Raw genomic sequence first — 13,932 nt, 5'->3', positions numbered from 1 at the left:
TTAATCAAACCTGTTGCTAACGCTGATTTGTCTGTTAATAATGATTATAATGACTTTAAAGTTTTGTTTTTTTCTTCTAAATTTCAATCATGTGAATCTGTTGGATCAGTCCCTTTGTCTCCGTTAACCCTCCTTGTGCCTCCTGCAGGACGAGGACAGTGCTGCGTTCCTGTCCACTCTGACACGCTCTCAGGCTGCAGCCATAGAGCGACGCGTGGCCCAGACTCTGAGGAGGAGGAACAGACAGCATGTACCTGATGTGAGGGACATCTTCAGACCTCCAGAACAACACGAAAAGGTAAGAGCCCAAAACATCAAAATCTCGTATATTTAGAAAAGGTAAAGTTAGACGTATATGAGACAAAAACCCTATTCTCTCCCATATTTAGGCCACCTGCTAGTTGCTGTTTGCATTACAATGACAGCAAAACTCCACTCCAGTTTCAGTTTAAAAAGAATTAGTTCTGTTTTTTAAAACTGTAAAAATTGAAGATCATATATTAAAGATTTAAATTATGTTATGATGCGCTTACCTCCTCAGAAACCTCAAATACCTGGAGTTGTGTTTTGTTTCATTCACATGTTTGAGTACGCCTTTATTATTAGTCTGTCTACGTCTCCAAAGCTCAGAATGCTCTGTTCCACCTTGTGATGTAAACAAGCTGTATTTTTCAAGTTAACAGCTGCCTTTTAACCTTTTGTTCAGTAGAGATTGGAAATTCATGCGCTGAAATTATCCAAATGAAGGTGTATGGAGTTTAAAAACACAGTGGAGCACTTCCTGTACTACCACATGACATCACAAGGCAGAACAGTGTTGTTTTTCTTCATGGCTGGTCATGAACACTATAAAAACAATTATCTGTTTGTTTGTTTCGTGAGAAGTGCAGTGGCTCTAAACTTCTGTCTGGTCACTGATTAAAATGTAACTTCATCTAAATTAACTGGAATTCCCCGTCTGTGTAAACAAAGCTTTTCCCTAATATGAGATTATTAAAAACAGAGATTATGCTGTCTGTTCTATTAAAATGATATAACGGGAAGAGGATGCTACGACTTACACTGCAAAAATTATGCAATCCAAACTGGTGATCAGTCAAATGTTAAAAATTCAGACACAACACATGACAATAAAAATACTTGAGTGGACACAATTAACAAATCATAAAGGCTGCAGTGTTTTTGTACAATAACAGACAGCAAAACATCTTATTCTACATAAAAGCTGCTAACCCTGTAGTTTAGATCTGTACAAGCATGTTCTGAAATGTGATTCTTGTATTAGTTTCTCAGTACACATTTCAGTCTTTCCGTCAATTCTTATGGATCTGTTGTGAATGTGAAGGTTCAACAGAATCACAATGCTTGTTTACAGGGCTGCATCCTGGTTTTTGGTCCTGTCCACATCTACTCCATGTTTAGTCCCAGTTGTGATGCTTGAATTTTGTGTTTTTAAGGAGTTGGTGAAGACGAGTGAAGTGAATGGAGAGAGTGATAAAGAGAAGAAAGACGTCTCCTCTACCACTGGTACATCATACACACGCATTAAAGGGCCCATATTACGCTAAATTGACTCTTGTGAGCTTTTAACCATGTTTTACCTGTACCTGTAGTGTTTTTCATTCACACATGTTTGAGTAATTCTTTATTATTAGTTTCTCCAAAGCTCAAAATGCTTGTGATGTCATGAAATAGTAGTAGAGATTGGCAATTCCAAGACTGAAGGGGGAGTGACTTAGCATGGAGAGCAAAGGGAGGGGGCATCAAAAAACAAAACTGAAACAAATTAAACATGTTCATACATTATTTACAGCAAATATAGCAATTCAAAACAAAAAAAAGGATGATCTAAATCAGAGGTGTCAAACTCAAATTCACAGAGGGCCAAAATTAAAAACTGCGCCAAACTAAATGTTGAAAGAAAAATTTCAACAACATCTGCATGTCTTCTTTCAAGATATGTAATGTTAAACAATATCTTATTAAATTTAACATTTAATAATAGTTTTGCTTTAACATTGAATCCAGAACAAGCATAATATAAAATAATAACAACATTTGAAATAAATAATGTCTCTATAGTCTGTCTGTAGCCGGCGGGTCTGACATGTCTGATCTAAATGATGATCTAAATATGTTATGTTAGTAATTATACATGCAGCCATAAAGTGGAACTTTCCAAGCAAAGAAATAACATCACCATGGAGACAAATAGGTGGTATAGCAAAATGTTCCATAGTGATTCTTTACCACTCACATTCAGACAAAAATACATTGTTTGTCATTGTGGCATATTCTCTCCTGTAGCTTAGATTGCCTTGACTCATTGTCTGAATCATTGTTTGAAGGAGATGGTCTATAAAGAGACAGAGGAGCTCATTCTCCAACAGGCTCCTACAGCTCTGCTCAAACAGAGAGAGATACAGGACAACATTCATACCATACTCAAAACAACTGTACAACTCACCCTTATGCAACAGATAATACTCCCTACAACTGTACAACAACTCACCCTTATGCAACAGATAATACTCCCTACAACTGTACAACAACTCACCCTTATGCAACAGATAATACTCCCTACAACTGTACAACAACTCACTCTTATCCAACCCAATCCACTTTATTTCTATAGCACATTTCACAAACAAACAGTTTCCAAAGTGCTGCGCAAATACATAATAATAACAACAATAATAAAATTATAAAATAAACTACTAAAATAATCATACTAATCTTAAAATAATAAAACCAGTAAAGTAAGAGCAAAATCATAGAATAGCAATAAATAAGCCAATAAAAATACATTAAAAAAAAAAAAGTTACTTATGTAACAGATAATACTCCCTACAACTGGACAACAACTCACCTTTTTGTAACAGATAATACTCCCTACAACTGGACAACAACTCACCTTTATGTAACAGATAATACTCCCTACAACTGGACAACAGCACATTCTTATGTAACAGATAATACTCCCTACAACTGTACAACAACTCACCTTTATGTAACAGATAATACTCCCTACAACTGGACAACAGCACACTCTTATGTAACAGGTAATACTCCCTACAACTGTACAACAACTCATCTTTATGTAATAGATAACCCTGTGTCATGTGCATCGCTATTTCATCTTTACATTGTTTCTCCTTATGATCTCTTGTATATGGCCCAGATAATTTTTTTTTACTATATTCCTATATTTTTATTTTTCTTGTACATATACAAAACTTATGTCTTATTTGACACCAGCCCCTTGCTACTTTTGCTACTTATTTTGTATGTATTATTGCCATTTATATAGGTGCTTGTTGTTATTACTGTGTCCAAGTAATTTCCCATGTGGATCAGTAAAGTTGATCTAAGTCTTAAGTCTAGATGGCTGTCCTGTGGTGGTTGACTGCTTCTGATGGGTAAAATGCAGAGCAAATATCACCCTACATGGACAGAGTAATGGCAACAGTAATGACCCTGACTGTGTGTAACTTAATTTTTATAGTGCAGTTGTTGCTAAAAGCTAAAAGCTGTCATCCATCTAATAGTGTCAAAACCACTTTAAACTCTCCTGGCTCCTGTGATGGTTCATGACTCAGACTCGGAGGAATGATCAGAATGAAAACTGTGTAAACTCTGTTTATAAACCAAAATGTTTTTCCCAACACTTTTAAAGAAGGCCTATTGAACATTTTAAAACATTTTATTCCCTGGGGTTGCAATGCAAACTGAAGGCATACCCTGTTTGAGGTTTTGTTGGTCATTGTTCTGAGCTTTATTTTAACACAATCTGACCAGAAACAACTGACTTAGGTGGGACTACAACAGGTGAGCACCTTTTTTGCTTTGAAATCAAACATCTAAACAGGCTCATGAAACTTGTGTTGTTTAAATTTGTTTAGTAGGCTATTTTTTCTTAAAACTTTTTTGGCAGTACTAATGTGTGCATTGTGTCACCATAACTGCTGAACATTTTGCATACACATTACATGCCCTGGCCTGATGTCCTTTTTTTTTTTTCTTTACTGAGAATGACATAAGAACAGAGCAAAGGGCGTGTTAATGGTGGCAGTGAGAACAGGGGTGGACCGGAGCAATGACATCTTCAATACACTACAAATAAAGATGACTCAAACATGCATGAATCACTCTAAATATAACTGCACAGGGTAAATTAGATGGAAACAACTATAACATGGTTAAAGTGATAATATATAACATTCTGGAGGTCATCTGCATCATGAGTTTGAGCCAAAGGAACAACATTTCCATTTAAACAAGTAGGAGGAGGCCCAGGTTTGTGGAGATACAAGCCTGACTCTTTTCACTGTAAGGACACCTGCAATAAAAACATCCATTATGAAAAAACATGTTTTTATTTTAGCCTATTTTGGGGGAAAAAACTTAAAGGATATATTCTTTTAAACAACCCTGGCCTCGCAGATGTCACATAACTCAGACTGAAATTATCAGAATCAGAACAGTTTGTGTATTTCCAAACACTTCTAACACTACTCATCTTCTTTTTTTTCCTTGTTGTTTTTCAGAGGCTGACACAGAGCTGAATGTTGAAGTGGCCTTTTCTGAACAGGCTTTAAACTACAAAGAGAACCACCAAGGCCCCATACAGAGAAACAGCATCCACGCAGATGACAAACTACCAGTGAGTATACAAGATTCACTCCAAATAATCAGTGGTGGAAGTATTCAGTTTTATCACTTAAGTAAAAGTACAAGTACCGGAACAAAAAAAACAAAAAAAATCTAATAAAAAAGTCAAATAAAATTGTAAACTAAAAGTATCACATGACAAAATCTAATCAAATATATTAAAGTACCTTTTTTTAAAAAAAAATACTTAAGATTTTGAGGTCTTATGAAGATTAAAAAGTATTGATTTTGATTTTTTTTTTTTTTTTTAAAGAAAAAAATTGAAAAATTTTATTCATTTCATTTATTCTTTTTTTCTAGTTTTTTTAATTTGTATATTTTTGGTTTGCTAAAAATATGAATGTGTTAAAAATAAACCCTCAGGTCTTAGAGAATTTTATATATATAAAAAAGTGTCCACTTTTAAATCTGCTTAAGTAAAGTACAGAAACCTAAGATTTATACTTAAATACAGTAGCCTTCTTTACTACCTTTGCTTCACTTATGTTCCACCTCTGGTTAAAATGAAAGTGTGTGTTGTAATACTGCAAATTCTTAGGTCTAGTTTCTAATAGAAATGATCAGATTCAAAATTTGTGGATTTGCCTTTTGTTTATTGACAAAGAACAATGTAATGAATAATAAAATGATGACCAAGCTCTGAATAATTAGTTAAATAATGTATGTACATAATTATCTTAATGTTAGGTTTGTACTTGAGGTTAATAAGTGTAAAATATTAACTTGGTCCGTTGTTTTGGTGCACTTGACACCTGTTAACCTGCTCAGAATCTATTTTTAGCTCCGTGTAGTGTTTATGCAAAATAAATGAGTGTGTATGCGTGTGTATGTGTGTCGCTCTGTGGTGACATCTAGTGGTGAGAAATATATAACTTCTGCAAAAGTTTCTGAATGAACTTTTTTTTTTCTTTTTTTTTTTTTTTTTCAGAATTTCAAGTTACTTCGAGATAAAACGGGCCAGACCAGAATTGGAGACTTATCACCACAGGATATGAAAAAGGTAGAGTTCTTTTTGTATTATTTTTGGTTTGATTCCCAGTACATAGGAATGCAGTATCTGTGTCGTTGAGCAAGAGCACAAACTTTGCCTGATTTAAAGCTGTTTTGTAACCTTTTTACTAAAATAGACTTGGGTTGTGTTTACTGCACTCAAAACTTTGAAAAACATGTGACTGTGAGCAGGCTTGCATCGCCACAAACCTGACTTGCTGTTTCCATGAAAATGTTGTTGATATTATGTAAAATAAACTTTTTAAAAACGTTTTACCATGAGGATGAGTTGAATTGAGGAGTAAGTAATGTACCAAATTCTAAAGCAGTTAGAATTTAAAAGACACTCTAGAAACATGCTTTATAAAACTAATATATTAATCACAACTATTTTAATTATTAAACATTATATTTGTTATTTCCTTCTCCTCAGGTGCAGCGCTTGGTTCTGGTGGAGATGACGGCTCTGTTTGACACAGCAGGGATCGACATCAAGGCTCAGAAGCCAGTTAAGATCAGGGCAAGAGGTAAACAAACATACCCCATTCAATACATACATATGATTTGCACATACACTGAAATAAAAAATAAATTGCATATTTTTTCCTCCATTCAGAAAGCGGACTGTTCGGAGTCCCTCTCATTACTTTACTGGAGCAGGACCAAAAGAGGATCCCAGGAACCAAAGTGCCAATCATCCTACAGAGAGTAAGGCCTGAACTGAACTGTCGGCATTACAAGTTTAAAGCAGACCTATTCTGCAAAATCAACTTCTCAGAGCTTTTAATTATCTTATTGTTTCTTCCTCATTTACCCTCTTGAAGTTGCAATTTGAGCAATCTTTAATTGCTTGTTTCTTGTTTCTTTTATTAAGTATTTTTAGATGAATATTGCAATTAAAATGGCCAAGATAAAACATACAGATCCCCAGGAGTTACAGATTATAACTATGTTTTGGCACATATGAATAATGCTTTACACTTTGCACTTTGTCCTTTGGGTCCAAATTTGATTCAGTCTTTGAGGACCATAGCAGTTCATTTTCTTGTTCTCTCTTAAAAAAACAAAAAAATTATTACAATTACAACTGACCCTGATTTGCCTGAAGACATATACAGGTTTTTCTCATTTTCAGCTGCTTTCTGATTGGATAATCTTATTAGGTAATATATTAGTTGTGTATGAAATTTGAAATGCAATATATGCTACACTCTCCCTATATGGATAAGAGCAATGTGCGACACTCAGATTAACAAATTTAAAAACATAAATAAGGGAGAATAGACAGATTTGAGTGAAAATTACGGTATGTTAAATTTAAATTTCTTCTTTATTTTCTCATAAACTCTGTGTTGTCTTTGAGCAGCTGATCAGTCACATCGAGGAGGAGGGTCTCGACACCGAGGGACTGCTCAGGATCCCAGGAGCCGCCACAAGGGTCAAGGTCAGTCCTGGTTTAGTCCTGATTTAATCCTGGTGTAGTCCTGATTCAGTCCTTGTGTAGACCTGGTTTAGTCCTTGTGTAGTCCTGATTCAGTCCTTGTGTAGACCTGGTTTAGTCCTTGTGTAGTTCTGATTCAGTCCTGGTTCAGTCCTGGTTCTAACCCTTCTGTCTCCCCAGGCTTTGTGCCAGGATCTGGAGTCCTCCTTCTACGATGGCCGTTTTTCCTGGGGTCAGTTAAAGCAGCATGACGCGGCCAGTTTATTAAAGCTGCTGATCAGAGAACTGCCCCTCCCCCTGCTCAGCGTGGAGCACCTCAACGCCTTCATCGCCGTCAACAGTCAGTTTATTTACTCATCATTATTATTTATTTATTGACTTATTATTTATAATTCTGTTTATTATTTATATATATTATTATTTGTATTTATTATTTTATTTGTTGTTTAATTAAATCATCACATCATAGAATCCCTATAGTTTAAATTGAGCTGAAGGACAGTCCTGGTTCAGTCCTACTTTAGTCCTGGTTCAGTCATGGTTTGGTCCTAGTTTAATCCTGGTTATAGTCAATCAATTCAAACATTATAAAACAAAATATTTCATTGTTTTATGTTTGTCCAGAGCTTCCCACTAAAAAGCAGCAGCTACAAGCTCTGAATCTCCTGGTGCTGCTGCTGCCAGAGCCCAACAGAGACACACTCAAGGTCAGAATCTACTCTACTGTACTCATGTTTAGAGGATCCATATCACACTCTCTTCTGATCTATGTTATAATGTTGTTTCCTCATCAAAAACATACCTGGAGTTGTGTTTTGTTTCATTCACACATGTGTAGAATTCCTCAAATATAATATTTTGGACTGTGCAATGATGGGAACTGTGCAATGAATGAAGTGTATATTTTATTGTTTGGCCCCCTGTGATCCCAGCCCCTTGGGACAATGGATGGAAATTAGCCTTATGCTACAATCCGGTGTGTTTACATTCATGTTGTGTCATGTTTGTTCATTAACATGCTCTGTCCCAACCAAATAAATAAATAAATTATCCAGATAGAATCCATAGCAGAAGAGAAATTTAATTTGTCACTCACTCAGTACAGATGAATAGGTCTAGCTAACTAACATAAACTGTAAACAAATAGGGTGTTATTTTCAGAGTAGTTTCAGTGTAGTTCCTCCTCCCTGCAGGCAGATATAAGGATCCACCAGCATTCTGCCCAGAAATAAAGAAGCAGCTTGGATGAGGTGCGAAATGTTTTCAACCTAAATAAACATTTGTCCAGTTGACAAATTGAATTTCTCCTTTACCATTCATTCACACAAACCCTGCCTATTTAACCTGTGTTCTTGTCTCAAACTGAAAACACTCTGTCCTACCTTGTCATGTCATGTGGTAATACAGGAAGGGCTCCACTGTGTTTTTATACTCCATACACCTTCACTAGAATAATTTGGATGATTTTAACCCTGGAATTTAATCTCGACTGAAATGAAAATAAAAGGAGCAAAACAGAGCATTATGTTATATAACAGTTGAGATGCAGACAGACTAATAATAAAGGATTACTCAAACGTGTGAATGAAACAACACTCCAGACATGTTTTTGATGGGGTAACAACATTATAACATGGCTTAAAGCTCACTAGAGTCCATTTTGTGTAATATAGGCCCTTTAACTGTAAATACTCCTCATGTTTTCTTCCAGGCTCTGGTGGAGTTTTTCCGTCGTGTCATCGAGCATCAAACCCAAAACCGCATGACCCTGAACAATGTGTCCGTCGTCATGGCGCCCAACCTCTTCATGTTCAAAGGTCAAAGGGCAAAGGTCACGCAGCAGCAGGAGGTTGCCATGGCAACCAGCACCGCTAACATTGTGCGACTGCTGATCCGCTACCAGGACCTTCTCTGGACTGTAAGGACACACACAGGGACCATAGCTAAATTTAAAGTGCCCATGACATGTCAGACTACTAATTTTACTAAAACACAGTTAAGATTTTTATATTTACAATTATGCTAAGAATTTTATTTTATTTTTCCCTAGTTTGGCCATTTTTTAGGTTTAAAATTTTACTTCCTGATTGGAAATTATAACATCATACTAAGGAATGTCTTGATTTTTATCTAGCATGATGTGGATGTATAATGGGCCAAAACCCGTCTAATGTACACAGATTATTTTTTGACAAATAAAAATGTAAATTATGTGACATTTATTTTGTTGAAATAAGTATCAGAAAAATGTGTTTATTTGTGAAAAATATGCCTCAATTTTGAACAGAATTTCCTCGTGTGATCATCAATATGGACCTCTCTAAAATAGAACTTTCCACTTCCTGTAAATTGTTGAACTTATCTTCACAAATTGCTTCTTGATTAGTGCAAAACTATAATTTATATTTACAGTAGGTTTTATTCCACCAAATTAAGTCAATATTAGATAATCATACGCACTTAAATATTTCAAAACCAAATGTTTTATCTTTCGAGTGGGTCAAAGTACAGTACCCAAAATGTGGTGTTACAGGGAACTGAAACCGGTGAGTTTTTTTACAGGAAGACAGGCAAACCGCTGTGGTTCTTGGCAGACCAAAACCTTGCTGTACTCAGATGTGATGAAATAATATGTGATCCTGTTTTGAACGTGTAAAATGTAATTTCACTCATATGCAACTCTTTGGACTTCTATTGGTCAGCCTGTCATGCCGTAAGTGAGGGAAAGTGAACAGTGAAAAATTGTGTTGTCACCGAACTTTCAGTTAGCCTAATGTTTGTCCACAACCCTTTTGTTTACTTTTAACAAATGGGTATTATGCAAAATGTATTTATCTTTAAGCTTTTTTGATACATCTGGAGTTTGCATGTTCTCCCTTTGTCTTGTTTTAAGTGTATTTTTCATGTATTCTGCAGATTCCAAAGTTCATCCTGACGCAGGTCCGTCAGCAGAACATGGAGAGTCAGAGGAAACAGAACAAAGAGCGTGCAGTCAGGAAACTGCTCAAGAAGATCACCACTGACAAGCAGCCGGAGAAGAGTGCTCCAGAGGTGAGGAGGGGAAACTGCAAAAAAAGTCTGAATAAACAGAAGAGACAATAAATCTATAAGTGCATGCCAGAGGTGAGGTGTGTCTAAAGGCAGGACATGCTTCCTTGTTTCCATGGCCAGTCCAGTCCACACACTTTTTAAGATACTTGCTTTATCCAAGATTTTTTGATGGAGCTGATTGACAGGCGGATTAACAAGAACACAGAAATAAATGGTCCATTTGTCCAAACTTATAAATAAGAAATAAGACAGAAAAATATGAGCACAGAGGACTAAGAAACACCGTGGCTTTCTGTAGAATCAGCATTCAAAACTTACATGTGAGGTTTTCAAATTTTCGAGAGATGTCTTCTGCATTTGACAGACATGTGTAACAAATAACGATATGTGACTGAACTCCCTGAAATGTGTGACTCTGCATTCACCAAGTGAAAGAGTCAGTTACCTGTGGACCTGACTGAAAATATTCAATTATTTCTTATTAGCTCCGGAGGGAGACAGACTATGAATGAAACAAAAAAACAACTTGATGAATTCCTAGTTTCTCCTATTATGGTCTGTGTTTAACTCCCTCTTTCTCCTCCTCCTCTTCTCCTTTTCTCCCCTTGCACTCTCTCTCTCCTTCTCTCTCTCTCTGTTTATCCCCAGGAGAGTTCTCAGGGCTTCATCCGTGTTCAGGCTCCTCAGTTCAGTAAAGTGTCGATGGCGGTGCAGCTCACAGAGGACCTGCAGGCTGCAGACGTGCTCTCACGATTCCTCAGCCAAGACAGGTACTTCTGTTATAATAATACACTTTATTTATATAGGACTTTTCAGGAAAAATATTAAAACATGTTATGAACAAGTCGACAAACTGGCACATTATTTACTGAAATTGTTTACTCATAGTAATAATCTGTGTAAAAGTTCTTCTTATATTACTCTCTAATGCTCTGTTTTTTCTTCAGTTCAGTGTCTGTGAAAAGGGATGAGCTCTGTTTATATGAAATCGGAGGCAACATCAGTGAGTATTTCCTGTTCATTAGTGACCAGGATTAGTTTAAACTCGGGCCGAACGAATAAATTTGATTAATTTTAATTTGATAAATTTTTAATCAAGATTATGAAGATTGTGAAAATCGTGAAAATTGAGGATTTTTATGAAACAAGTTTACTTCTGACTTTCGTACTTTCAAAGCAGAGTTATGATGTAATTACAGTTACGCATCTATTATACAAATGTAATTGAAAGCGGTTTACAAGTTATTAAATAACAGGATATGAAAAGAATGAGAACGTAAAGAGCTTCCCCTGTTTGAAAGACAGGTGTAACCCAGTGGCATTAAATGGGTCAAATACAGAGAACAAATTCTTAATAAAAGCCTATTGAACTCTGACCTGTGCTTCCTGTATTTCTTCCCCAGAGGAGCGGTGTCTAGACGGGGAGACCTACATGAAGGACCTGTTCCAGTTGAATCCTGCAGCAGAGTGGGTGATCCGTGTGGTCCAGCGATGATCCCTGCTCTCACCTCTGTACCTGTGTAGTTTTAAATACCTTCTCATTCAAAGGGAAACATGCTGCCTCTTCTCTCAAACGGACACACACGTTTTTAACCCGATTAAAGTCTTGGCACTGGTTGTCAATGGCTTATTATTATATATATATTTTTTTACATTTTTTAAAGGTGCTGTACCTGATTTTTACTGTCTTAAAAACAGATCTAGTTCATTTTAAACATTTTTCAATGGTTCCTCATTTACATTATGCATTTAGAGCATCCAGTTATTCACCATGATGAGGTAAGTTTCACAGCTCTCAGAGACTAGAGTGGACGATTGCTGTCAGAGTAATGCTAGCAACTAGCATGCCAACATCAAACTTCCTGTTTATCAGTCAATAAAACACTTTTTAATTGGATACAGACAGCTCACAGTGGACTAATTTTGACTTCAGGAGCTGCTTTTACAATGAATATGTATATACTTTTGCTCAAATATATGGAAGAAAATCAGGTACAGGCCCTTTAATGTAATGCCTTACTACCACCTTTAACCTTTTCAGCCTTACTGTACATAGGTGCGTGGTGGAAGAGTAGTTAGCACTTCAGCCTTACAGCAGAAAGGTCCCTAGTTCAATATATAATAGGTTGTGTTCACATGATATCAGCACATTGTAGAATCCCTGTAGTTTAAAGGGGCACTATGTAACTTCTATGGGTCCGCTTCTTGCTTGATCCATTGAGATGTTATTTCTGTGCCTGGAATGTCTTCTAGCTTAAAAATACCTTTAAAAACATGAACTCTTACCATATGCAGACTCGCTTTTCCATAGGTCTGACGATTAACCTGTCTCCATTGTGATTACCAAGTTTATTTTCATACTGTGGAATAATCAAGGCAAAACAGTAATGTCTCCACCGTAACAAGAAGGTTTCAGAACCTTTCAGAGAAAAGTTACATAGTGCACCTTTATTAACACTTCAGAGAATGAAGGCTACTGATACTAAGATCATGCCTTTTTTTCCAAATTAATTCATTTATATGGAGCAAAAATTCAAACCACTGTCTTGTATTCATCAATGACACATGTAATGCACTGTGATTTAAGTCCAATTATCATTTTGTTCCTGTAACCACTGATTAAGTCTGATATTTCTGTATTTATTTCCTAATGAAGTGTTAAAGCTGCTCATGTGATTTCTGTTGAGTCACAACTTTAAATATGTTTTTGACAATCATGGTCTGAACTAAACCACAGCACAATGACAACTCTGCAGGTCAATGTTTGAGTTGTGGGAACTTTTTCAGGAGACCTAAAATATATGGTGAAGAAATTTGGTTGCCTTTTAGACTTTTATTTCACTAGAAAATGAAATTTTGAATGAAACAAAACACAACTCCAGGTATGTTTTGATGAGGAAACTACATTATAACATAGATCAGAAAATATCATATGGGCACTTTAAATACAACTCAAATCAAGATTAATATGCTGAATTAAAGTCATTTACACAGAAACACAGATTATTTTTTTTACAGTGTGGTCTTTTGTTTTCATTATTTTGATAAAGTTGTATTTTGAGTATTGCTGATCGTGAACAGGCCTGTGAGATTCATTGTAACTGTGAATGAAACTTTGGGATGATATTTTTTTGTGTTTTGCCTTTGAGATGATAACCACTAAAATATGTACATTATGTAAATAAATTCTTTTGATTGTTTGTGACAGAGTGTATTTTAATATTTCAACCACAAATATTGGATTTTATTAAAGTAGATGCTATCTATGTTAGTTAGTGTCTGACATTGTGCCAGCTTTGGTCTGACAGAAAACAGAGAGCAGGTGAGTTTGAACAGAGGCCAGGTAAGGGGAGGGGCCTAGGGACTGGGGAGGGGCTTGGATGTTTTCAGCCCTGGAATTTCTAAACACTACAGAACAAAGGATTTTAGGTAGCAGTTAACTTAAACTACTGCCTCATGACATCACAAGGTGGAACAGAGCATTTTGAGTTTGGGGGATGTAGACAGACTGACAAACCAGGATTTTTCAAACGTGTGAATGAAACACATGTGAAACATGTTTTTAATGAGGTAACAATATTATAAAACATCTTAAAAGCTCACAAGAGTCCGTTTAGTGTATTACTGGACCATTAAGCTAAGTGCGGTGTTCTGATTACATTTGAATTTATATATGTAGAAATTAGTTAACAGTGATGACATTACATTCACTTAAGTACACCTAAATTGCATTTATGATATAACATTCTTAATGTAATACTTAATATAATAAAATTTAA

The 13,932-nt window shown here is 35.8% G+C and overlaps 1 protein-coding gene across 1 annotated transcript in view; it reads left to right on the top strand.

Annotated features, from left to right (window-relative positions):
• The window catches only part of LOC110155067 (rho GTPase-activating protein 18), a 35,765-nt gene extending 22,412 nt beyond the window's left edge, over positions 1 to 13,353 (top strand). The window contains exons 5-18 of the mRNA XM_055149642.1: positions 149 to 298; positions 1,458 to 1,527; positions 4,548 to 4,663; positions 5,600 to 5,671; positions 6,095 to 6,188; positions 6,278 to 6,369; positions 7,028 to 7,105; positions 7,283 to 7,442; positions 7,727 to 7,809; positions 8,814 to 9,020; positions 10,019 to 10,153; positions 10,802 to 10,923; positions 11,101 to 11,156; positions 11,557 to 13,353. Of these exons, the coding sequence (XP_055005617.1) occupies positions 149 to 298; positions 1,458 to 1,527; positions 4,548 to 4,663; positions 5,600 to 5,671; positions 6,095 to 6,188; positions 6,278 to 6,369; positions 7,028 to 7,105; positions 7,283 to 7,442; positions 7,727 to 7,809; positions 8,814 to 9,020; positions 10,019 to 10,153; positions 10,802 to 10,923; positions 11,101 to 11,156; positions 11,557 to 11,648 (1,527 nt within the window). The 3' untranslated portion in view covers positions 11,649 to 13,353. The remainder of the gene's footprint in view (positions 1 to 148; positions 299 to 1,457; positions 1,528 to 4,547; positions 4,664 to 5,599; positions 5,672 to 6,094; positions 6,189 to 6,277; positions 6,370 to 7,027; positions 7,106 to 7,282; positions 7,443 to 7,726; positions 7,810 to 8,813; positions 9,021 to 10,018; positions 10,154 to 10,801; positions 10,924 to 11,100; positions 11,157 to 11,556) is intronic.
• The last annotated feature ends 579 nt before the right edge of the window (positions 13,354 to 13,932 follow it).

This window comes from Boleophthalmus pectinirostris, unplaced genomic scaffold (assembly GCF_026225935.1).
Source record: "Boleophthalmus pectinirostris isolate CB_2022bp ecotype Guang Dong unplaced genomic scaffold, ASM2622593v1 HiC_scaffold_13, whole genome shotgun sequence".
NCBI classification, from domain to species: Eukaryota; Metazoa; Chordata; class Actinopteri; order Gobiiformes; family Gobiidae; genus Boleophthalmus; species Boleophthalmus pectinirostris.
Note: the sequence above shows the minus strand (reverse complement) of the source record. Positions and strands in the feature narration are given on the sequence as shown.